The sequence below is a fragment of the Poecilia reticulata genome, linkage group LG9 (assembly GCF_000633615.1).
Source record: "Poecilia reticulata strain Guanapo linkage group LG9, Guppy_female_1.0+MT, whole genome shotgun sequence".
Lineage (NCBI taxonomy): Eukaryota > Metazoa > Chordata > Actinopteri > Cyprinodontiformes > Poeciliidae > Poecilia > Poecilia reticulata.
Window position 1 is genome coordinate 19,935,885 of NC_024339.1, and position 25,419 is coordinate 19,961,303.

Below are 25,419 nucleotides of genomic sequence, written 5' to 3' on the forward strand. Positions count from 1 at the left end.
TATTTTTTTTTTTACATTAATTAAGGGGTTAAAAAATGTTGGTGATGGTCAGACAATTATTGAGGTAAATAAAAAAAAAAATCTTCTTTCTCACCTCTTGTTTTCTACTTAATTGCTCTGCAACAACAAAAAAACAGACGTTAGTAAAAAAAAAACAACAATAATGACACTTTGTAAAAACTTTATCTACAGCATGACTGTTTCTTTTGCACCGAAAAAGTTAGTTGCAAGTTTAACATAAAAGTACAGCCGTATGAAAAGATTTTGCAAGCGATGAACCAGTTTATCCCACCAGCAGAGCCTTCAGCCTGGAAGTCCTGCAGAGAAACCGTCTTTTTGTCTTTCGCCTGCTGATTTTTCTTTTTGTCCTTCTTCCCGCCGCCCTCTTTTCCTCCTCGTGACTTTGGCGAAGCTACGTTTGTGTTGCTCTGTTGACACAAACACATCATTTGCCTCTTGTTGAATCATTTTTATGGTTTTCATACCAGTAATCTGTGGTGTTTATTACTGTCGGTAGCGATTAATTTAACTCGGTTCAACATAAATGATCAGTTATTCATGTCAAAATGATCACCATGTTTTACACTGAAGACTCAAAGAGGCTCTATGCCTAATAATTGGTGACATACGTTTTTTTATTTTACTTTAACAATTTTAACAGCCTTTGCATTAAAATTGACTTATAATACATTCCTGTCTGAACAGTGCTTTAAAAAAAGTATTTATTCTTCTTGATTGTTTTCAGATTCTACCATGTCATAACTACAAACTTCAGTTTGTTTTAGAAAATAGTAGTGATACCCTTCTTCTAGATCTTTAAGCTGTGAAATCTACACTTGTTTCAAGCATTCATCAGTTATTAGTGTGTGAATGCAGTTTATGTACCTGTTTATGTTGTTCATACTCCAGTTTACTTAGAATCAGGGCCTTTTCCAAATCTGCCTCATACAGCTCTGTGGTTATCTACAGAAACACGGAGAAGAAGGTTATGTTAACCTGAACTTGGGGGGTGTGGGGGAAAGCTTCTTAGCCCTGATAGAGCAGTTTGTGATATAAATATTAAGGATAAGTATACTTCGTTTAACAAATGTACTCTTTTATTGCAACAATGGAAATCCTTTAAAAGTGTTCACTGCAGAAGCTTCTCTACTGCTGAGGAAAAGTTCCGACTCCAATAAGCCTCAAGTGTGATTCCAAATTCAGGGCACAGTCTCAAGTCATTTTCTCTAACCTGTTCGTCTCTCTGTTTCCACTGTTGCCAGCCCTCTGAAGGTAAGCTGTGGTCCACTGACGCCGGGCTCAGGAGCTCGCTGGCTATTCCTGACAGCGTCATGCAGGGCGGAGGGGCACAGGACTTCTGGGGAATCTTCTTGAAGGCCAGATTACGCAGCTAAAGCAAAGACAGACAAAACATTTATCCAAAATGTTTCAGAAACTGAAAGGTCATTTGTCTCAATTAATGATCGCAAAGCTACCAATCCACATTAGGAAGGGTTGTTAGGTATTTAAGAAGATCTCAAATGAATTTGAAATAATCAATTCCCTTGTCCAAAAAAAAGAAAACAGTAGACAAGCATTCATTCAACACAACATGTTAAGGTCTAGCTGTTCAAGCAATTTCTAAAGGTAAACAAAAAAAAAATTATGAAAGAAGTTTCCAAATCCCTGCTGTTGTCTCTTGCTGCAGACGGTGATTGCACAAGTTAAACTTTGATGGAAGGTGTTCAAGGAGGAAAACTTTGAAAAGAAAAGAAAAACATGGAGGGCGTGGACTAAAGTTTTCCAAAGAGAACACGGACAAAGTTCATCAACCAAGTCAGGTAATTAATTATTGGTGTTTACCTATAAATAAATAACTTATCTCCAAGGGATAAATAAGAAAGATGTGGATCTTTTTTTTTTATTTCTTTTTAAACAACTCAACATTGAATTAAGTGACCTAACTTCCTTTCACATGACTGTTGGCCTTTGTGTTGTGATTCAAATATGTGATGACAATTTAACTGGTGCTACAAGTACAAAAACAAACAAACAAAAAAACAGAATAAACCTAATTTTCAAAACATTTCCTTCGAAAGCTCTTTATTGTTTTGCTTATAGAGTGGAGGTCATGTTTTCAGGCAAGAATACACCTGCCTGTGGCTGCGGAGCAGTTTCAGTTCCGGTTAAATGAAACAAAGATGGAGCAGTCAGACGCTCAGCTCTATGGCAGATTAATAAGCAGAAAAAAATGGGGGCATGTCTAGCAGACTGTCTCACCTCGTTCGCCTCACTCTGCTGCTGCTCCTTCTTCTTCTTTTTCTTATCTTTCTTCTTCTCGCTACCCTGAGCACCTTTACCCCCTGATCCCGTTGTTGCTCCTGATTTCCCCTGTCTGGACTTCCCGGAGGAATCCCTCCCGCGTTTGGTGTTGGACTTCCCCGGCTCGGAGGTTTCCGAGTCCGAATCTGAGTCAATCTGGAGCAGGGCGAACCGGGAGGCGGTGGTGGGGACAGTGATCATTGCAGACGATGCCATCACGTAACGGGAAACTAAATCACAAGAAATGGTCCCATTAAAAAATAACTATTAACATGAAATAGTTATGCATGTTGTGGAACGATGTTTATACAGTCCTGACAAATATCCGCCTAAATCTTTATTCATAATGAAAATTAAAATGACAGCAATTTTCTTCCAACTCTGCCGATAGTAACAATCTGCTGATGGAAGCAGCAACGACACAACCGAGCTAGCAGGTTTTTGTTAGCGTACTAACAAGTGTAAAAAGTCGACAAAACCTTCACACGCTCAGGCTAAGCCTTTGTTTGTGTTACACTCACAGAGCTGTGCTGCAGAGACAACGGTGGCAAGAGAAGTTGAGTAAAAGTACTTCTTTCTACGTCTTGAAGGAACTGAGCTGCGGTTGGTTGTGCTACTAGCGATTGTCTAACTCGGTACGGAAGCCCGGTGGTTCTAAACAGCACGAAAATACATTTCAACTGGTGCTGGCCTCCTCCGCTGCGATCTTAAAATCTTAGTGTTTCTTTAGATATTGAGTGATTAAAAATGCTAAAAATTAAAGAAATAACATGTTGTAACAATAACATTGTAAATATGTACGAAATTGTAACAATTGTGTTGTTAGTCTATCCCAGTATTTATTTATTTACAAATTGTGTGAGTTCTGAAGGTTATCTTAAGGTATGCTTTCTCCCAAGATTTTAAAAAATCTGTCACTTGTAATCAACCAATGAAAATTTCTAAAAGGTTGACAGCTGTGAAAATCCAATAAGCTGTGAAAATCTAACCAGTGGTGAGTCTCTAAAGTTGTCCATCACAGGGTAACATAGACACACACAATACATACAAGCATGCACACACACATTCACACACAACTATGAAGAATTTAGAGACCTTATTAACCTGATGTTTTTGGACAATGGAATTAAGTCAGAATACTCAGAAAGAACCAATGCATGCATAGGAAGAATCTGCAAACTCCAAGTGGAAAGACCCCATAAAAGACAAAACAGTCCATTGTGATTCTTACAGCTTTTAATAAGTTAGTAAAAAAATAAAAGATCAACATAAATACATAAGTTTTTATTAGGAATGCATAAAAAGAAGAGCTAATTATATAGTGAAACGAAGGGAAAACATATAATGTGTGGTAACTATGAGACTTTCAACTGTATAAATACAAGACAATAATAGGAGAAGTGCTGAAAAGTGCTGAGCTTTGCCTCGTTAACCTAATTTAACACATTTACAAAAACGTGTTTCACATTTAGCATTTAAATCCAGCTTTGGACAAGAGCTTATAATTAACGCACAGGGACAAATCCTCCTTCTAATATGTAGTGCTGTACAATATTTAATTTATTGTAACAAATAATAATTTAAAACAAAAACTTTCACTTTCCTATGAAATCAACCCAAACACATTAAAATCAACCCAAACACATTTTTTAGATAATTAATTTTTATCATTTTGAATTTTTTATGATCTGACTAGAAAATTGTACAGTATTACTAAAAAATGAACAACATATTTAGTGCATTTTTTAAAATCAGTCATCTACAAAATAGAACGTTTAATATAATCCACTCAAAATCTGCCATAGAAATTAGCAGACATAAAATAAAGCAGAATCACGTGTTTCTGGGCACTTCTATGGAGTCCTCCATCATTGACTCAGAGCTTGAATTAACCACAGATTGGTGCCTCCTAGTGGCAGCACCGAGGAGCTGCAGGTCAGCTGCAGGAATCTCCCTCAGCTCCCTGCGACACAGTTTGACAGGTGTCATTTCTAAACTAACCTCAGGCTGACCTCTTGTATACCTTCCATGGGACTGTGTGAGTGATGGCTTGACTGGTTTAAATTCTATTTCCTCTGCATATATTTTTGTGTATGTGGTGGAAACGTGTGTCGTCTCTCCCTCCTCCTCACAGCGTGTTTTGGGTTCATCCACACTTAAAGGTAAGTGAGTGCCCGGCCTTTCTCTGCTCTCCTGTGTGTGTGAGGACTGACTGTCGTTGTAGGGAGCATCACTTAGAAGTTCTTTGAGCTTCTTCTTCAGCTGCCGACTGGAGCTTTTGTAGAAAAACAACTCTTTCTCCAGGTGCTGGACTCTGTCTTGTATGGCTTGTTGTGCCTCTCCTGACATCCCCTCTAAATAACCAGAAACACATGAACAATACAGAAGGAAACATGAGTGAAACAGTAAAATTCACAGAAAATATCACCAATACTCCTCACCTTTAAGTTTCTGTAGCAGAAGCCGAACATTGCTTTGGTGGTCTCTGTGTTGCAGGGTGAGCCTGCGGTCTGCGTCCAGAGCGAAACGCTGCATGGCTGCCTCCATCTCCCTAAGTGCTGCTTCCTGCTCGCCGGCATGAAGCTCTAACTCTTCACACTGCAAATGTAGACGACGCTCTGCTTCTCGAAGACACACAACCTGGAGTTGTTGACGACATGGGTGGTTTAGTACAGGAAAGCAAAGGACAGAATGAATGAATGAATGTGAATTCGAGGCATTAAAGAAACACAGCGTGCACACAGGCTGGGACAATGACAACATGCTGTAAGGACAGTCCAGAAAAGTTAAAACATCTTAAATCTATCCAGAATCAGAATTTTAGGAGCTAAACAACTCCTCAACACACAGTTACGGAGTGGCTTAAAAGGCTCTTGAAGACTCTAGCAGCAGTCTGCAACTTTTTGATTCTCCCCATGACTTTGAATTAGGCTTTTCACCACAATCTCATTTAAAATGCAGTAATCTCTGTTACTTGTGGATCTTTTATTAAAAAATACTTTTTCCTTCCACTCAACTTTCAATCAATGTGAATGTATACAGTGCTCTGTGAACAGCCAGCTTCTTTAGGAGTGACCTTTTGTGACATGTTCTCCTTATGGATGCAGTGTGAGACTGACTGTCAAGTCAGCATATGGGTTTTCATCTGCTATAAGCAATAATCATCAAAATTATCAGAAATGAACACAGTTTCTGTTTTTACATGTATTACTGAATTACTAACGTAAATTAAAACATATGATAAATTTTATTTTAGTGAGATGCTGGGTGTCAAACAGCCCTGTTGGAGTGAATTTAGCTCAGTCTATGCCTTAAATATTTTACATGTAAAGATAATTAAATATATAATGAAGATAATTTCCTCTTGCCTTGTTGAAATATTTGATCAACAGCTCTATGGCCTCAGGTAACGAGAGCTTCTTCAGCTTCCTGGTAATGTCACAGTGCTGAGCGGGTTCTGTGTCTTTGGACTCGAGCAGAGGCGAGTTTCCGACGAACAGGTGCTTCTGCCGCTCCTGGATGGAGTTGTTCTTAAATTCAAGAGCTGCATCTAGAGCCTCAACGGCTTCCTCCAGCTGGAGGAGGGAATGCTCCTCCTACACAACAAGCATAAATCAAAAAAACAGAAAAATAATGTACTGAGCACAGAGAAAAATCAAAACATGAGGTGTCTTACCTCCACAGTGAGCACTCGGTTGTCCCTCAGCTGGGCTTCCAGAGCGTCTCTTTTCATCTTCAGCATGTCTCTCTCTTTCTCCAGCTCCCTGACCGTAACTCCTCTGGTCTTTCTCACGCTGCTCTGACTCTGAAGCTGCTCTTCCACAGACTCCAACTGAACAGACACTTGCAGCAAGTCCCGACTCAAAGCCTGGAAGTCGGAGAACACGTTTAAGAAATAAAACAATTCCAGCTTTGAAAACGCACTTTCACAAATGGATGGTGCTGGAAGCAGAGGCCGACCTGACTGGACTGCAGCATCTTGATGTGGAGCTTGTTTTTCTGTTGGACACAGGCCTCTCTCTGCTGCAGCACCTCCACTTTCCTCTTCAGCTCCTCTCCCAGCTCCTGCAACTCTTCTCTCTTGTGAATGGCCCGTTCCTCTTCTTCTTCAAGCCAACTACTGTCATGAAGCTACATTAAGGAAATGCAAGGGTGAAAGAAAGATGACAAAAGAAGATCAGCTTCTGCTTTATCTTACAAGAAGATAATTGTGTCTAAGAACAAATAATGTCTGTTTAATACAGAACAAATAATGTCTGTTTAATACCATTCTGTTTGTTTCCACGGGAGAGTTTTCAGGAACAGATGAACTCTTTAAACCCTGAACACAAAATACTTCAATTAAGAAAAATGTTGATTATTACACCACGATGCAATGATGGCCTGCAAAAATTAAGTGCTTTTGTATTTTAAATTATGAGAAACTGAAATTCTTGGTTAATAAAACAAACTATAAAACACTTAATAACACAAGAGTTAAACGCCTAATGAATAATTACTTAAAAACACTGATAAAAAAAATCAAATAAAAGTTATTCTCATCAACTGCAAGAAATACAGTGAATTGTGACTTTGTGTTTAATATCATTTGTCTGACATAATTAAAGTTCTGAAATGATCTTTGATTGTCTTAAAAATCCACATTAGCTTTACTTTGTAAGGAATCTTCCCCAATTAAAATGCTACAATTGGACAGGAATGGGTGTATTTAAAGTTCTTTGCCATGTTCAAGCCACCGTGTTTTGTTATTTAGACTTGTTCTGACCCTGTTTCGATGGGGTTTCCTGTCGTTGGTCTCGTCCAGCTCCCTCAGGCTGCTCTGAAGCCTGGCTCTCTCCAGCCTCATGCTCTGCAGGCTGCAGTAGACCTCGGCTCGGACCTGCTGGCTCTGCATGGAGAGTCTCTCCAACACGTTTCCCGTTTCACCTCTGTCCACTGCTTGGATTTTTCTTTCTGTTGGTAAGAAACAACTACGGTGATTTTCAGGTTTATTTATGTTATAAAAAAAAAAAAAAGAAAAAAAAAAGTTAACTTATAAATCTATTTAAACACGTTCAGACATCGAGTTCATCTTATTTACTTCCTGATAGTGTATCTGAGTCAGTGTTAACCTTGAAGTACTAATCAAACTTTTAAAGACTTAATAAAGTCCAGAAGGGTTCAATTAAAAACCTGTTAGAACATTTTATTCCGTTTCTCTACATACAGTAACATAAAACCATGTTAACTCACCAGTTGTGTCAAGTTCTTTGATGAGCTCCTCCTTTAAGCGCATGCTGACCTTCAGTTCATGGATTCTTCTTTCAGCAGTGTTGGATCGCCTTACCTTCTTCACAGGGTTTTCGTTTATGTCTGATAAGTTGGAAAAGGAAAAAGAGCTTCTGGTTACAGTTTATGTCAACGGGATAGTTGAGCAGAGAAACCAGAAATGAGAGGATGGCACAAACTGTGTAAACTGAAAGAATGTAAAATAATGAACATATAAAGTGTACCATTGACCAAATAAGACTCTGGTACTGCTGTGTTTCCGTCATACATTTCCAGTTTAGTGCTTTTGGGTTTCAGCAGCAGTCTCTTTTCCCAGCTTGTCCAGGTTCGATTTAAAGGAAGCCTAAAATAACAAAATAATATTAATAGAAAATTCAGATTAATTTGATGCTTTTAGAGAAAACTGTAGACCAAAGGGTCACGGAAAACATGTTGAAAGTAAAATTCAACTAAAGTGGCCAAAAATATTACTATTGGCCAGTAGAGTTTTAATTGAGTGCAGCAGGAAGTTATAATAGCCACAATTTTGTTCATCCAAGCAGGGAACCAGTGTGTCTGCAAAGTTTTCACACACTGATACTGTGACACTAATTCAATCAAACAACGATTCTCCCTTTTTTCTCACTGGAAAAAAAGGGTATTAATAACATCCTCACTCCTAGGCATAGTACCTGTAACTATAAGTATTTATTGATCTTTATATGGTAAACTGCATACAAAGCTGTATAGTAAAGGCTCTCACCTAAATTCTTTCCTGCACAAAGATCTTTCCATTTCTGTCTCTTCCTCTTTTGTCTCCTCCTCATGATTATTTTGAGTTCTTTCCTTGCTTTCGACCTGTTGTGTAATGAATGGACAGTAGACCTTATCTTTTTCCTCGATCTCAGCCAGAAGGAGATGACCACGCATCCTAAAAGCTGTCATCACCCTCTCCAGTGAACAGGTGGGTGGACTGGAGTGAATCTACAAACACAGCAAATCAAACAAAAACATATACAGACATGGTGCATGCAACAGATAAAACACACCCATATCCATTTAGGATTAAATGCCATACCTTTCTGGATGGCCTGTGTAGCAAGGTGTGTGTGATTAGAGGGACACTCTGGGGTCTTGTGCATGAGTTCCCAGAAGACCTTGCTTCTTCGGTTGCCCCTGGAGTCATCCCACGAACAGCCATGAGGCTGCTGCGAAGGCGATCAATCAGAATCTGCTGACTCACCAGTTGTTCAGTCTGAAAATCAATACAAAAATATTCATGTAGCTGAAAATTTTTTATTGTCTAAAAGACTTTTTGTCAATAAAAAAATTCTTGAATTTTTATTGACAGGCCATTTAAATCCCTGTTCATTTTTCTCACCTGTATTCGAGAACGTTCCTTCTCTTCCTCTGAAGCTAAAACTCGGCTTCTTTTCTCTTCAAGCAGTTTCTCAACTTCTCTTTGAATCCGTCTCAATTCTTCATCTTTTTCCTCCAGAAGTTGCTCTTTTTCTTGGAGGGCTTCCTATGGAGAGAGAAAAAAACGTATTACTTTAAGGAGTGGACTATTAAAATATTATCACGCTTAAAATACACGTGCATACTTTAAATGTAACTAAACCAAATCCCTTTTGTCTTTTTACCTGACACTTGCGGAGTTCCTCTCTCAGGTTTAAAGCGGTTTCATGGAGCTGGTGGTCTCCAGCCCCCTCTGAACAGTCTGTACTGCCTGTATGATGTGACTGGCTGACAGCTGCCAGTCTCTCCTGCCATTCTTGCAGTCTCTGCCTGAACAAAACACTTGGAAGTGCTTTGGACATATCTACAAGCAAAGATGCCGCTTCCTTTGCCAGGAACAGATACTGTGCAGCTGTGTCTTGGTTCAGCCTCTTCTCCAGTGTGGGCGCTGTGATCTGACTGGGCTGTTTGAAACCATCCCCATCTGCACCTCCACCCCTTGTTTTCTCCCTTTCCATCTCCTTCATGTCCTTCTCCTTCTCTTTCAGAAGCTCTCTCAGGGTCTGAACTTCATACTCCAGCTCCTCCAATCGAGTCTCGGCAGGTTGGCAGGTTTTAGGATCTGATTTAACATCTGTCAGAGAGAGTGCTCGTCCCGGACAGTTGCAGATGTGACGGGCCTTGGATGCAAACTGAAGAACATTCAAAGTCTCCGCAATGAAGTGGTGGGACGGGCTCACACAGGCCACCATCACCGTGTGGGCGTTGCCTCCCAGGGAGTCCCGGAGGAGTCGCGTGATCTTGGCATCACGGTACGGCACATGTGGACTGCTGCAGCCGTTGCCGCGACGACTTCGCCCACGGTCGGAGAGGGCGCGAATAACATTACCAAGGGCGAGCAGGCCAGTGTTGATGAGTACAGACTCTTTGAATTGAGCTCCAGTGTTTCCAGTTTTGGTAGCTCGTTCTGAGCCCGCCAGGTCCACCAGGCAGAGTTTGGACGAGCGGACGGTCTTTAAGGATGGGTTGTTGTTGCTGTGAGAACGGATGCGGACCTGAAGAGTGAGGATCACATGAGAGCGACTGGAGTGCTCATTCATTCCTGTTGCACCAGTGTGACGCAGGGCGTTTCCCATCTCCACAGCACCAAGCAGCTCTTCAGCTGACGTGACAACCATCTCTCTGGCACCAATCACAACTGAAAATACAGTCGAAAAAAGAAAATAAGATGGTTTTAACTAATAAGACTAGCGCAGACTGTGAACTGAAGGTGATAGAATAAGGGTATTACTGACAGGAAGAACTGTCTACCTTCTACAACTAAAATAAAAACAAAGCACGCCCGGGTCTTTACCAGGCTGCAAAATTAGTTAAATTTCATTATATGAAAATATGCAACAATTCAATCAATAAATCAATGTGTTTTAGAGGAGGGTAGGAAGGGAAGCACGCTTAAACAAACCCACACAGTAAATGGCTAAACAGCAGAGCAACTACCAAAATAAAATAAATGTTATTTCAGAACAATATACCAAAAAAAAAAAAAAAAGAAAATATGATAACAAAACACCAAGTGTAGCCCATAATTTAATAGCTTGTAGCTTGTTGCGCATTTTGAGCCACAATTTTAAGCAGATGTCTTCTGGAAGACGTTATCAGTCTCTCTCATCACTGACGAAAACTTTTCAGCCACTCTTATTTTAGACATTACTTCGATTCATTGCCGTTAAAATTCATGACTGCGCAGATTGCATAGGGTCCTCTCTCAGTGTACTTCATTGTCCAGCTTTATGACCAGGGTTAGGTGAACCTTCAGCAGATGACAGATTACCTTTAACATTCAGCATCCCAAGTGATGCTTGTGAAATCTGGGATATGGACTTTGTGGAAATCCCTTTGGGTTATTGGGTCTTTTCTCACTGATATTCTGTTAACAAACACTTGTTTTCTTCACACCAACAAGCTGCCAAAATTTCTGTTTTTAAATTTACAGTATGTAAATCTTTTGTTTTTGTTTACTGGCTGTTGAATTGAATCGATTTTACAACCAGGTAAAAGTCAGATTAATTAATGTCAATACACACAAAATCTTTGAACCAAACGAGTCTGTCATTTCTTCTTTCCATGAACGTATTCTTTTTTTTTGTTGCCAATTTAAAGGTCACAATTTTTTTTACCTGTGTTCCCCTTTTCATCATCTCTGATGAAAAGCTCTTTATGATTGGTGTTCATGTCCAACAGGTCCCGTAGTTCCTCTCTGTACAGCTCCATGTATGAAATCCACACCGTTGCCTCAATGCTATCGTCATTCTTCCGCTTTGCCAGCAACAAAAACACATCCTGAGCTACACAGTCAATAATTCCTCCTTCATCTGCAAGAAGGTTTCAAAATATAGACAAAGATTTAATTAGAATATTTTGTCTGAAAGATTCAGAAATATGACACAGTGTTTGGTTTTAATTTCTTTTTTGTCAAAGTGTTTATAAAAAAAATGAACAGGCTTTATCCTATTCATTAAAAAATAATCATGAAGTTAATTTTATTTCAGTCAACATGTTTTTTTACCATTCCACACAGGGATATATTTCAAGATTTTACTCAAAACTGATACTCTTAAGCTTGATAATGGCTTAGAGCTAATAAAAAAATGTGATTTTAGTTTCTCTATGCTCATTGTAGAGGAATTATTGTTTCAACGCTGTTGTGCATGGAAGCAGTCAGTGCCTCTGCAAAACCCAAAGCTCTTGTCTGCACTGGTCAATCAAGCACAGAGATACCATGGGGATTAAACCATTAGTTAGTATTTTTTTCTGCTAGTAAATGAAATATGTATGCCCATATGCTTGTCAGCAGAGGGATGCAAAGAGGGCTCCAGCATATCCTAATAGATAACTGCACTTGGGACTTGATAAAACACAGCAGACCAACAGAAGCATAACATGTCTCACAAAACGACCTTAGGCAACATGGGGTCTGTGCCTCTCCACTTAGTCATGCAATGAACATTTCCTGATGGGTTTTCTTTCACAATCCTCTAAAAGGCACTTCTGTTGCATTCAGCACCTCTCACACCTTTTTCTTCAGCGAAATGTTTCATTAATATGCTTGGATACAAAACTGGTAAATAGGAATCTTTAGCATTGATTGATTTGTGGCTTACCCACCTAGTGAGAGGTATCAGTGACTATTTGCTTGACATCTGTCAAGTATGCAGTCTCCTCCATGATTACTGTATCACATTTCTGTATCAGATATCTTATTTAATAGTGTATTTCAGAAAGCATTTGTTGTGTTTTCATTAGCTGTAAGCCATTATCATTCAAATAAACAGCAATGAATACATACAATAGAACTATATGTAATACATTTATATTAAGTTTCTCTTTCAATTGAAATAAATCGACTTTTTAAATAACTTGCCTTGGCTCCCCCCGCCCAGTGTGTACGTCTTGCCAGACCCAGTCTGTCCGTAACAAAACACGGTAGCGTTGTATCCGTCCAGTAGAGACTCCACCAGGGGCTGGACGCAAGACTCGTACACTTCATCCTGGCTGGCTGTCGGTCCGAACGCGTGGTCGAAAGAGAAGAGACGGTCCGAGCCGAGCCTCACCTGCCCGGAACCCGAGGGAACCACCTGGACGCACACTTGGTGCTGATGGAGGAGCTCTTTCCGGAGCAGGGGACGGATACGGACCGCCACCCGGACACAGACCTCACTCATGAGGCAGTAAAAGATCAATGAACTTACGCAGGGTTTGACTTTTTTTGCTCACATCTAACCTCTGAGATGCTTCAAAACTCTGGTTTCGAAATAGTTAATTGCTAATTCACTATTACTCGAAGAAAAAAAACAATTTAACATAGCCCGTGTTTAACTCTCGTGGTAGTTTCCACTGAAGTTTCTAGTAACTTTACCTCTAAAGGTTTGTTGTCGATTTGGGTTGCCCGGGCGACCGACGCCGCTGTGACGCAGCAGCCAAAACCCGGAAGAGGCGTTCGAAGATGGTACTGGACAGCTGCCGCGAGGGCAACGGCGCCATCTATTGAACATAGTACTAAATTGACTAATTTCATAAAATTAGCCTAAATAAATAAGTAATAAATAAATCTGTCGGAATTCTCAAAAAAGATTGTGGTAGAAGAGCTTGAAGAGCTTTGGCTGATGACTTCAGGTTTCAACAAAGGACACATGGTACATTTTAGTGCAAGGTCAGAGTGTCCCTTGAAGGTCATAGATAAATTCTTAAAATCAGTTGTAAAACTAATTGGTAGAAAAAGAAGAAATGAGAAAACAGAAGTAATGTAATTTATTTTTCTGGCTTTAGTAGCTAAGAAGCATTGTACACATACACACAGCTTTGGACAGTTAAAGATGAAGCACAGTTACATGATTTTGAACGGTAGCATAAAAGGACTAGATGAAAAACAACAACAAAAAACATCATTTTTTGCCATCTGGATGTTGAAGGTCACAAATTCAACTCCATACTAATTAGATATTACAAAACATGCATGATGTAATAGCATAGTGTAATCACTTGCTTAGCTAAAACAGGATGCTTAGTACAACAGACTTGATATGTGAACATTGTCATTAACTGCACACTGACCTCTGTTTCATAGAATCACTACCATGTTTGGTTTCTTCGCAGGGAAAGCCATCAGTAAGCAGGAAACATTCTGTATGTTCAGCTTGCAGTCTGTTAGTCAGTAGTAAATACAGCGTGTATGGTGAATGGGAATGTGGGCCATCTCTTTGTGGTGCTGCTTAGCGAAAGGCCAAAGGTAGAAGTCAATGATAGCAGAATTGATGCTGCAGGCGTTTCCGTCTGTCTCCTGTACCATCTTGTGCAGTCTTTCCTTGATCAGCTCCACGGACCAAATGGAACATCCTCGTATCTCGACTTCTCTTCGATCCCCTGAAGGCAGCAGCTCACCTGCGACAGATCGCACCCGCCGATTTTTAGATTGGCTTACATTGGCTTTAAAAAGCCTTCTTACCTTTGAACTTTCAAATTGCTTCAAATTGTTACATCATAACTACAAAACGTTAATTATTTTATTAAAATGTAATAAAATAAATCAACACTTTGTCATGCATAGATATGAAGTGAAAGTACAATGATGTCTTTATAAGGGTTCTTTTACAAATACAAATCTGAAATGTATGATGTGTGTGTAGCAGGAAAGTAATGGTAAATCTGGAGGAGCTGCAGTTATTCTCAGCTCAGGTGGGATAATATGTAGACAGGAGAACTACTAGTTGCACCCTCCTCAAACCTAGCCATTATGGAAACGCAAGAAAGCATTTGTCAAGAGAAAGCTATGGAAACACATGGAAAAAGGTGCTCTGGTCAAATGAGACTTAAAAGGAACTTTCTGGCCTGCATGGAAAACACTTAGTCCAGCAGAAAACTAACACTAACACCTCTTTTCTTCAGTAGTCCAGCACCAGAAATAAACAAAAACATCAAAATCAAGTTATTTTTCAGAGATGCTATTCAACTAACCTGAGTGAACTTAGGATATTTAGGAGAACTTAGGAGAAAAACCTTCAAAAACCTTTTGAAAACCATATAGAGTTCTCCTTACAATTCACAAGTATGTGCAACTTTGTCCTGGCTGGTCAGAAAAATCTTAAACTTGATAGAATGTCTTAAAAATGATAGAATGCAGAAACGTGAAAATAGTATGAATACTTTTTCAAGGCTCCATATATTTACAAAGAGCAGGGAAAACACCTGCTCGGTCCCTCACCGTTCTTCAGTGCCTCCATCAGTGCATCAGAGTATTGCAACACTCCTAAATAGACAAGCGCCTGAGGAACCCTGTAGTCTGCAAACATGGTGAGACAGTCCATGTTGATGATGTACCCTTCTCCTCTGGCCTCCGTCACTGCCCAGAAATCTGCCACCAGGATCTGGGCTCGCTTGTTGAAAGAGATTTTTCTGCCCTTAAACAGTAGATTAACACAAAAGCAGATTCATTATCAATGAGTTTCCCAACTATCTTCCGCTTTTGGTAAATTATTGGTTTGTTAATAGCGTTTAATTTTGCTTCATTTTTTGTAATGTTGTAAAGTTACCAAAGTAAAGTAAATATGCTAAAAAAAAACTTGTTGCATTATTTGCACTTATTGTAATCCCTTTTGCCACTTTTTGTCAGATTATTACACAGCTGTGATGCTGGTTTTGTCCAGCAGGGGGAACTCTCATGCTAAAATTTATTCAAAGTCCTCCAAAAGAGGCTATTCAAGGTGTTTCAAGTGACAATTTACAGGCTTGAAGTGTAATTAAGTAATTAATCACTTAGTGTTGACATGGAGTACAGTAATGTACATCACATATTGAGAATGGTGTAATTTTCAGACTACATGTAGGGTAAATTTGCACACTGGGATGAATTCCATAATTAAAAATGTAAAAAGTTCTGTATTCAAAGGAAAGCCGCTAACCCTCAGGATGCCATGACTAAAGCGAGAACTGTGGAGATGCTCTAGTAACAGTTGATACTTATTAAATATATTTGCAGTCTTTCCATACATTCAGACATCACTCTGTTCATTTAGCCCCTCCGACCTCATATGTAACTTCATCCCTGTAAGACGGGATCTTCTCCACGATCAGCTCCACCAACTTCTGAGCATCGTTTCCTGCTTGGCTGATAAAACTATGGAAACTTCCTCCGTGCTCCAGCAGCACGCGCCCGCCCTCGGTCAGGACCTTGGAAGGAAGATTAAAATTCAAACAGCCATGATGAACAGATGAACTGCACATTTTCATCTTCTCTTTTTAAAGTAAGTAACGTGCATTTAATAAAAGAAGCTTGATAAATAATGATGATGAAAAATATTTTCAGGTGAATAATATTTCTCCAGTATGAAATTACTTTTAAAAAACATTCATTTTATGTTTTTAAATTCAAACAAGATGGAAGTGGTCGATGTTGGTCCAGAGCCTTTCATAAACAAAGTAAAGAACCTCCGAGTTATTTTTGACCACGACATGTCATTTAAATCCCACATTTAAGGGTCCAGGACTTAGAAATATCCTGTCAGAATGATGCTGAGAAACGAGTCGATCCTTTCGTTACTTAAAGTCTGAACTATTAAAACTCTTTACTTAAAGGAAGTACAAAAAATGTAGATAAAGGCCTTCAGCTGATCCAAACCCTTGCAGCAAGAGTTCTGATGAAAATTTTAAAAATAATATTTTTCTTCTATTAAGCTAAACTTCATTGGCTCCCTGTTAAATCTAGAATAAAATTTAAGTTTCTCCTACTCGTATATATAGCCAATAAGAATCAAACTCCATCAAACATCAGAGATCTGATTCCTCCATATGTTCCTAACAGAGCCTTTCACTCTCTTTACTGTTGTTTCTAGGGTTTCTGAAAGAACAATGGGAGGCAGATCCTTTACTTATCATGCTCCTCTCCTCTAGAACCAGCTCCCCAGTTTTAGTCTGTGAGGCAGACACCCTGTCTACGTTTAAGATAGGCTTAAAACGTTCCTGATTGATAAAGCTTACAGTTATTCTTGCTTTAATTATCCTGAATTATCTCTGTACTTAGGCTGCTATTTGCTTATGCTGCTGGAGGACAAAATGACCACTTTTATTTATTTTTTCCTGTGCTATACAAGTACTTAAAATGAACGTCCGTTTTATATAAAATGAACTGGAAATGTGGAGGATAAAAGTAGAACCTGGTGGCGTTCCTGAACCATCGGCATGGCTGTCTCATTGTCTGATCGGAGAACTTTTCCCAACTCCTCCACACTCATCTGGGAAAAGTACTTGGGATCAGTGATGGGTACACCTAGGAGAACAGAGGGGATTTATTATTATTATCAACTCTGGTTTATAATGTGCAGTACAGAAAAGACTAAACTAAAATGATTTGTTCTGATCTCGTTTTCAGAAGCAAGCTCTGGCCAGGACTACCTGTGCTTCTCTGAGAGCAACTGTCATACAGATAAAGGGCACAGCGAAAACACATTGAGAGCCCTATTCCATACGAGGCATAACTGATTCATATCCGGAGCCGTTCTTGCTAATTATAAATGATGATCAGGCTCATGCAGAGCAACCAGCAATTTCCTCGTACTCCGAACTCACAAAGGGCACACAGACAATAAGTGACAATAATAAAACCACATTTTTCTCCTTTCCTCTTGAGAATAAGGAACCAAAAAAGAAACACATAATGGAAAAGGCCACATTGTCATGTATTATGACACAGTTAAAGCATTTTTCTGTCAGTGGCTCACTGTTTAGACCTTTTTAGTCACACATTTGGTGGGTGTGGCTCCCTGACAGTGGTAGGGCAGATTTACTCTCCATCAGTGGGATATTAGAACTAACATATAATAAATGTATTAAACCACATGGCAAAAGACAGCATCCAATTTCAGGCCTTCACACCGACAGAGATGACAGGTGGAGAGATACAAAATAATAGACAAATTCATAGAAGCAGCTCAAGCAATTTTTGTAATTGTGATTTATCAAACAAATAGTGAACAAAGACTTTAATCCCAAATGTATTAGCTGGTGCTTGCTTACTGTGTGTGCATGTTTTAATGCAGTTGTGTCTCTGTTTATGTATACATGTTGTGTTTTTCTGTCCATCTTTCTGTATTAATGTTTGCATAATAGGAAGAGCCAGAATTTGCCAGAAGTTAAACTCTGAAGGTGGCTGCAAATGAAGGGAGAAACATTCCAACCAAACCTTCCCAAAGTTTGCAAAAGCAGAGAAAAAAAAAACAGCAGTATGGATCTGGCAAAAAAAAACATTATTTATCCTCATTCTGCATTCATGCACAACTCTCTAAAAAAAACAAGATGCTCTCTTTCTTTGTGATCAAAACTGTAAATACTGAAAGTACGATGTGGTGCATGATGTATTTAAGTGGTCTCACCTTCATCCATGGCTCTGGTGATGGCAGCACACAGAGTCATGAAGCCTGTGTAAGTGATGCCTTTATAGGTCACCTCACACTGCTGAGCTCCGTTGTCGGGCCAAAAGGAGAAGTTCATGGTATCCACAACAAACACCCAGTTTAACGCCTGCAGGGTTTATAAAACACCATAAGCAAAAACACAACATAAAAGTTATCAGTTTTTGTGCTGTCTGTAATTTTTTTTAACAAAGTTCTACATAAAAGACATTGAAAAAAAAAATTTTTTTTTTAAACTGCTTAGTTTTAAGCATCGCTAAGGAATGTAGTAAAAACATTATATTTTCCCCAGATTTTAAATGTGTTATTTGTTACATTAAATGAAACAAACGTAAGTCTAAATCTAATAATGTTTATTGTTAACCAATATTCTAAGTGATGATGGTGTTTCATGATGAATGATTTCAAGAGAACCCACATTATTGGAGTCAAGTGTCTTTCTTGCAAGTGTCTAAAAGATACACTTTATCAACAGCAACTGTAAATAAGCAATAATCTATATAAGGCTTGAAGAACCAAATAATCATATACTTAATTTTTTTTATTTTGATATCATTTTCTTCTTAGAACTCAAATTAGAAAAATATCTTATTTTGTGAATAAGAGCCCAACTTAAATCTCATAGAACAAATGTAGCATCTTCAAAACAGTCACTTGTGCTGTTTGAACAATTCTATATTTTTTAATTTTCGAGCTCCAAACCTTCAACTGCAATTATTTGTGTAATCATATATTTTTTTCATTCAACATTTAACCCGTATCAGCTTTCTCCAAAATCAAAAAATGTATTAACACTTTAATTGCCTTCCTTTAAACCCCAACTGTCCAGTCAAGTCATTTGTTGCATTTGCACTGGGGTAAAAATAATTCAGCACTGCGGTGCTGAGAAACTCCCCTGATCAGAGGTGGATGCCGGAGCCAGGGGATTGGCCACCTTCCAGCCACTAGCAGTCAGGGCGTCACTGCGTCTGAGATTGAAGAGCATCTCTGCTACCTTCTGGACTCCTGCGTCCCTGATAAACACGTCTCGGCTTCGCTCGGCCACAAACTGCCCAGACTCTCTGGGAAGGAGAGGCTTCTCCATAATAACTGGTGCAGAAATAAAACAGAAAAAAAACAAAAACACGTCTGATATTCAATGAAAAGCTTTGAATTTTCAGCAGCTACATTTAAAGATGATAAAGTATCTTCTGCTTCTTAAAGGTTTGGAATTGTTGGCCTATATATGGTAAAATGGTTTTAGGCGCAACTTCAATTATGACATGATTTGAGAAGGATTTTATTCCCAGCATAAAAGCCCTTTTTCATACCAAAACATTCAATAACCTTTTAAACAAGTGCCACTTGAAAGCAATTTTAATAAATAAATGTAAACAAAGATGCGTTGATCATATTATATACATTACTAGCCAGGTGTATCAGGCGTAGGTATTGGGGATTTTTCCAAATATAAATCTTTTTGTTTTTAATCATTTTAAAGTTTTGGTCACTGGGCCGTTTTGAATCATGTTATATCTATATTTATTGTGTGTCGATGTAAAGTTCCTTGTGTGGCAAGAATGATGACTCACTTGACCAAATCTACCTAATGGAACAAATAAAGCTGATTGATTCATTAGTTGGTCTCTCGTGAATTGTATTCAGCCCTCCAGAGGCATCGCATTGCACATCTTGAGATGGTTTCTGTTTACCTTTCTTCTTGGTGAAATAGCTCAAGTTAAGTTAAACTAAATAGATAACGTCTGAACAGAAATTTCCAAGTCTCATCAAAGGATTGAACCACCTGAGGGTGAGCATCAGCAAGGCTAGTGATAGACTTCGGGAGAAGTCTATCACTAGACTTCTCCCGAAGTCACATAAAGCGAGTTTACAAAGATTTCCTGATTGATATTGGGGATCTATCAGTCAGTTGCTTCCTGCATTACATTTTTCATAGCAGCAGCCGAGTCAGAGACACTGAAGAAACTGTCATCCATCATGGACAACCTGGACCTGTACATCCACTGCACACTGGACAGACTGCAAGAGCTCTGCCGTTTGAAAGATACAGGGAATCTTTCCTGCCATATGCCTTCACCCTGTACAATAATTATCGGTGTACTGCTCATCATCATTACTGCATTTGCACAATGATGCCTATTTTTATATATTTATATACATAAGGTATATATTTATATACTTTAAGGTTTAAAAATTAAGTTACACACGAGGTTGATTTTATTTACGTTTGTGTTCTTTTGAAGACAGATTGCTGTACTAGTTTTTATTCCAATTCCTGTAAATTAAAGAGGCCAATTCACTCTTGTGCCACACTTTTCATTTTATTTTATGAGAACGAAACAAATTGTTTAAAAGATTGACATGAATACTTTTGCAACAAGTAGTTTTCAATTTGGTTAGTAATTGTAATTAATTTCTTAATTTTTTGTATGAAGAGATGAAAACACGTCTATAGTAATTCTGCGATAAACACCTGGAAGGGCAAAGTGCAACAACAGATCGAACATTCATCTCACCTTTGACACCGAATTTGATCTATTCGTAGCATTTCAAACTATAAACACAAATTATTCTTTCCAAACTTACTGTTCAACTGTAGCTCGTTTCTAAGCAAAGTATAGCAGCGTGGCTCCTGTAAGGATAAAAAAACATATGAACTTCTTTGTACTACCGGGTTTCCATCTGCTGACCAATCACTCTTTAAGATTTACTCCGATCAACCAATCAGAACGGTAAGGCGGGAAATCTTATGAGCCTGCGCAGAAACAGTTTGCAGCCGACGCCGAGATGTCTTCGCTTTTCTGCAAACATATCCTCAAAATGCCTTTTACAAATAAACAAATGGAGCTACACACACGCACACAAAGAATCTGACGTTCATGTGTTTTTTTTCTCTTCTTTAAGGACTGGCTCGTTTAACTGCTAAACTTCTTTAACAAATTTTAATTAATTTCAAACAGGAAGTCAATCTAGCTGCCAAAGTAAAGGTGAAAATCAGAACGCTATTAAAACACCCCAGAAAATTCAGTAAAAAGTGGCACTTTTATTTTTCTTTAAATTTGACATTGTGAAATTCACAACAATGAAGAGTAGGCAAGTTCAGAGAGGAACTTGCAGACAAAGTAGAAAAGTTTAGTATATGTGTCCAATAACCAATAAAATGCCTCAACTCTTAACTACCAACAGAAATGCTTACTTTGGGAGTTACTTCAATACTCCAGATTTATTTCGTTGCACCGCTAGAGTGTTGGTAGAAATTATGTTCTGTTTGTACACAACTCCCAACAAACAATTCAAAATCAATTCTACAGATTTCAATTTCCCCAGAGCTGTTGAAGAACAGAAGGAACATCTTACATTCTGTATGTTGCACAAATTTGTAGGAGACAACTGAAAGCATACCAAGCCACACACACCCACATGTGCACACACCCACTCGGACACAATCATCCACATTTATGCATAAAAACAAATCAAATCCATCCAAAAAATAAAGGTTAGGTTTATTTTTTTTATGTCTGAGGGAAATCTTGAGATATTTTGATATACGAGTTACAAAAGAAAAACCAAAGCAAAAATCAGACAAACTATTGGACTACACTCTTAAAAATGCAGATCTTCTACATTTTTATGGATGCACAGGAATGTCGGACATTTAATTAAAAATACAAAAATAAAATAATAATAAAAAAAAAAAAGACACCCACAATCCAGAGTAAAAGTCTGAAGGGGGGGATGTGTTGGACCAGGGCAAAAAGATTTGAGAAGAGGAATTGGGGTTCAATCCGAGTTTTCTTCAATCTGCTCCCTCAAGGTCTACAGCAAATGACCAGAGTACTGCTTCACACTACAATGAGAACAAAACAGAGCGGAAAAATGAATACCAACAAAATATTTGCATTTCACAAAATTAACAGAGTAAAACACTGCAACTGTTGCAGGATAATGATGTGAGAGGATGAACTGCAGGATGGAACAAAGGGCACAGGAGAGAAGACATGATTTAGGAAGAGGAAAGGAGGAAAAGAGGGTTGTGGCTAGCAGGTGCAGAACACAGAAAAGGGAAGACAGGAAGGAAGAGGGAGGCAGGGCCTGTTATCATGGCAACAGTACACTACTCATGAGACAGGGCAGAGGGTTTGAGAATGTATTAGCAATCGGGCAAAGCTCAGATGGCATCAATAAGGAAATGGTGTGTATTATACGTGCCTACTGGTTGCCAAGGGAGACAGAAGAGGAGGAGCCTGTGCTATTTGGCAGACTGTGATTTGTTGTCGCTTAATCTAACTAAAAACAACAAAATCACTAGTCTTCCACACAGCAGCAGCCAGGGAAGAATCAATCCACTCCCTGCTTCACATTGAAACGGCTCTGATGGCAAATAGACATCCTATTTGTCTTTTCCGTCTACTGATCAGATTTACCGGACGAGTGCGAGTCAATCACAATTGTCACCCGCACTGCCCCTTTATAAAAATAGCTAATAATATGCACCTTTAAGCATGCATACTCCTTCACAGCCATTTCATGTAAGAGGAAGGTTAGAAGTAGTTGCAGGTTGCATGGGGAAGAAAGGAAGGGGGTTAGTGAAGAGAGACAGCAGGCAACAGAAACGTATAATCCAAGAAAAACTGGCTGTCTAGTGTTGGAATGTAATTTTATTAAAATAAATAATCGGTGAACCATATGTGTGATTAAACAAATTGAACAATCGAGTTATTTTAATCATGTTTGCGCAGGAAAAAAAAGAGCTGAAAAGCTTCAGTATGTTGGAGGCCTGCACGATTCGAGTACAACTGCATGAAATTTTTCACCTGTTTGGAATTTAAGAATACAATTTTATGACTTCAGAAGATATAATTTGAAGAAAAAGGTGACGTTTCAAACAGGATAAGCAAGAACTTGCCTGTTCTGTAGAAGGTACTGGGCATTCTGGATCTGGTCCTGGGTGCCAGTGATGGTAATAATGCGATCCTCTGAGCCCTCCAAAGGTTCGTCTATCTTGATGGAGGCCCCCGACTCGTGGCGAATCTGTTTGATCCTCTGGCCTCCCTTACCGATGATGGATCCAGCCAGCTGTTGGTGGAGAACACCACAGGAAAAAATTGGGGGTTAGGGTGGATCTGACCTTCCAAATCACACTATTTTACTGACTGAAAGGAAATGTGCTGCAGTTCCTTCAGTAGATGTAAGAGTTTTGAATCCAAGGAACAAATATGCATTTATGAATCAAATCACATGTCCTTAATCAGAATTTAACTGAACTACTAAAAACAAGTAAAAATGAAAGTGTGCTCCAGGTTCAGATGAGACAAGTATATTTGTAAAAAAAAAAAAAAAAAAAAAAAATTTAATAATTATTATATTTTCTGAATTTAACCAGGCAATCAAAACTGGAATTGACCTATTCTGACCCACTGTTTGGCGAATCTTAATTTAAATATAAAATTATTTTCTATTTAGAATTAAACATGGTAAACATTAAACAAATTTGACTTCTTAACAAAAACTCAGATTAGCTGAGCAGAAGCAGATAAAATGTAGCAAAGGAAAAAAGAACAGTTCAACTAGATTTGTACAATCCGATTCTTCAGCTCCAACAGATCTCTCTCTGGTTGCCAAGCTGTTGATGTCACGGTCATAAACTCACGTCTTTAGGGATTGTCACTTGTGTGGTGATGACAGGACCGCCCATGTCGTTATAGGATCCACGTCCACCTGAAGGCATGCAAAATACAGAGACTGTTAGAAAATAAAAGGATTCAAGACAAATACTCATGTCTTTTTACCAAAACTGCTCAGTACTGAAAAAACAGGTCAAACGACAATTTGGCCTCGTCAAAAAGGCAAAGAAAAGCTTGTTGTGACTGCAAAGCTGCCAAGTTGTAGTAATACAGCATCATGGTGTGTTAGTTACATGAATGCCGCTACACCAACAAATGAGTCACATAGATGGGTGGAAGAAATAAAGTAGTAGAAGTAGGTGACTGAAAAAACTACCAAGATGACAAAACCAGAGCAATATGTTTTTTCTCCCACACACTACTACAACATTTCAGCCTTCAGCCAGATTTTTAGTAACATCTATGAGGTTAGAACCGTTTTGTAGAGTGCTTGGAGAATGAATAAAATATAAATACACCGAAACAAATCAGAACTCTGTAAATGTCTCAGACTGGAACTGATTGAGGGCGAAGGAGGAATACTAACCTGACTGGTAGCTATCCCAGGAGGAGCTGTTATCTGAGAAAAACAGGAAAAATATCTAAGATTGTACATTTTAAAAAAAAAACAACAACAAAAAAACATTAATTTGCCACATAATTCAAAATGTACTTTAAAAACTACAAAATACACCACACCATCAATTGTGAATAGGAAAAAAAATTCAGCTGTGTAAAAAAAAAATAAAAAATACAGCTTTACACAAATTACAGCTGCCATTTCCTTTCAGTCTGATTCCCCATCAATTCCTATCATTTTGTCTTCTTGCTTCCTTATGCTGGGGAGAAATCTGAGGCCTGCAGTCTTGTGGATGCAGCAGCCTTGTAACAACATTTACACAATGCGAGTGAAAGAGCTTTGTACTTACCATATCCACTGCCACTCTGCAAGGAACAAACAAAAAGACAGAAGTGTTACAGCGAGCAAAAAGATACATCCCTCTTATCGGCTAAAGAGCCGATAAAAATTGCTACAGGTTGGTGAGCAGAAACCCAACGAGGCAGCCTCGTTCAGAGTAGACCCAATTGAAAGCCACCCAGTTTTCATCCATGAGACAGACTCCACCTCCTTGCCCCCCTCCCCATCCCGACCCCTTTTCCTGTCTCTCCTTGCATCTCTATCAGCCCCCATTTTCAGCTGCTGCCGTTACCAGGGCAACAAGCAATTCAAAAAGCTGTTGCCGAGCAACGGTAGGCAGTATCCTGCCAGGTCTCAGGGAGGGAGAGAGAGAGAGAGGAAAGAGAGAAAAAGGCAAAAAGAAACCTTCCAGTCTGTCAAGAAAGCATTATTAGTGCTTAGCAACGAACCATGGCCACCCCCACCTCCCTACCTTCTCCACTCCCAACATCCTCTCTCTCTCTCTCTTCGCAGGAAAAACAAGCTGGCCATGAAAAATACACAGTAAGAGGGCAATTACAGCTGATTATGGGGTGTCTCCGACTGAGGTGATTACGGTCATTTGGTGGGGTGGCTTACACCATGCAAAAAGTGCCTTGGATCTATGGACATTGCTTCGTTGTTTTGTCACAAAAATACTATATAATGGCAGGACAATGGACAATCACAACATATTGTCTTGTGCTAGCCTGAGGATGCTCACACTTAATAGGATGCGAACACCAGAGCTGCACGCATTTAGCAAAGGGTCACTCACCATGTTATCACTGTAGCGATCCGGTCTGCCTCTTCTGTCACTGGCGATGGGGAGGAGAACAGGCAGGCAGAGAAA

The 25,419-nt window shown here is 39.0% G+C and overlaps 4 protein-coding genes across 6 annotated transcripts in view; all 4 read right to left on the reverse strand.

Annotated features, from left to right (window-relative positions):
* Window positions 1–3,109, reverse strand: part of gkap1 (G kinase anchoring protein 1) — a 5,398-nt gene extending 2,289 nt beyond the window's left edge. Inside the window, exons 1-6 of one of the 2 annotated variants that reach the window (XM_008418454.2) lie at window positions 2,823–3,105; window positions 2,260–2,531; window positions 1,232–1,390; window positions 886–963; window positions 293–428; window positions 95–117 (exon numbers count right to left, since the gene is read on the reverse strand). In XM_008418454.2, the coding sequence (XP_008416676.1) occupies window positions 95–117; window positions 293–428; window positions 886–963; window positions 1,232–1,390; window positions 2,260–2,517 (654 nt within the window). In that variant the 5' untranslated portion in view covers window positions 2,518–2,531; window positions 2,823–3,105. Of the gene's footprint in view, window positions 1–94; window positions 118–292; window positions 429–885; window positions 964–1,231; window positions 1,391–2,259; window positions 2,532–2,822 lie in introns of both variants that reach the window. The other variant, XM_008418455.2, reaches the window with a different exon arrangement.
* A 410-nt stretch (window positions 3,110–3,519) lies between these two features.
* On the reverse strand, window positions 3,520–12,953 carry LOC103470209 (kinesin-like protein KIF27). Its single transcript, XM_008418456.1, has 15 exons — window positions 12,428–12,953; window positions 11,184–11,378; window positions 9,192–10,204; window positions 8,930–9,073; window positions 8,627–8,803; window positions 8,312–8,532; window positions 7,794–7,912; window positions 7,534–7,653; window positions 7,067–7,254; window positions 6,569–6,622; window positions 6,262–6,432; window positions 5,978–6,169; window positions 5,670–5,897; window positions 4,743–4,941; window positions 3,520–4,655 (listed from the first exon to the last, which is right to left on the reverse strand). Exons 1-15 carry the CDS (start codon window positions 12,726–12,728, stop codon window positions 4,135–4,137), a joined length of 3,843 nt encoding a protein of 1,280 aa, XP_008416678.1. The 5' UTR covers window positions 12,729–12,953; the 3' UTR covers window positions 3,520–4,134.
* A 343-nt stretch (window positions 12,954–13,296) lies between these two features.
* qng1 (Q-nucleotide N-glycosylase 1) lies at window positions 13,297–20,896 on the reverse strand. Its single transcript, XM_008418457.2, has 7 exons — window positions 20,553–20,896; window positions 18,862–19,055; window positions 17,928–18,075; window positions 16,713–16,825; window positions 15,586–15,729; window positions 14,765–14,960; window positions 13,297–13,944 (listed from the first exon to the last, which is right to left on the reverse strand). Exons 2-7 carry the CDS (start codon window positions 19,048–19,050, stop codon window positions 13,715–13,717), a joined length of 1,020 nt encoding a protein of 339 aa, XP_008416679.1. The 5' UTR covers window positions 19,051–19,055; window positions 20,553–20,896; the 3' UTR covers window positions 13,297–13,714.
* Window positions 20,897–20,994: 98 nt separating this feature from the next.
* hnrnpk (heterogeneous nuclear ribonucleoprotein K) overlaps window positions 20,995–25,419 on the reverse strand; it is a 12,772-nt gene continuing 8,347 nt past the window's right edge. For both annotated transcript variants that reach the window (XM_008418459.1, XM_008418458.1), the window contains exons 12-17: window positions 25,345–25,384; window positions 24,559–24,574; window positions 24,177–24,209; window positions 23,617–23,684; window positions 22,873–23,042; window positions 20,995–21,813 (exon numbers count right to left, since the gene is read on the reverse strand). In XM_008418459.1, the coding sequence (XP_008416681.1) occupies window positions 21,783–21,813; window positions 22,873–23,042; window positions 23,617–23,684; window positions 24,177–24,209; window positions 24,559–24,574; window positions 25,345–25,384 (358 nt within the window). In that variant the 3' untranslated portion in view covers window positions 20,995–21,782. The remainder of the gene's footprint in view (window positions 21,814–22,872; window positions 23,043–23,616; window positions 23,685–24,176; window positions 24,210–24,558; window positions 24,575–25,344; window positions 25,385–25,419) is intronic.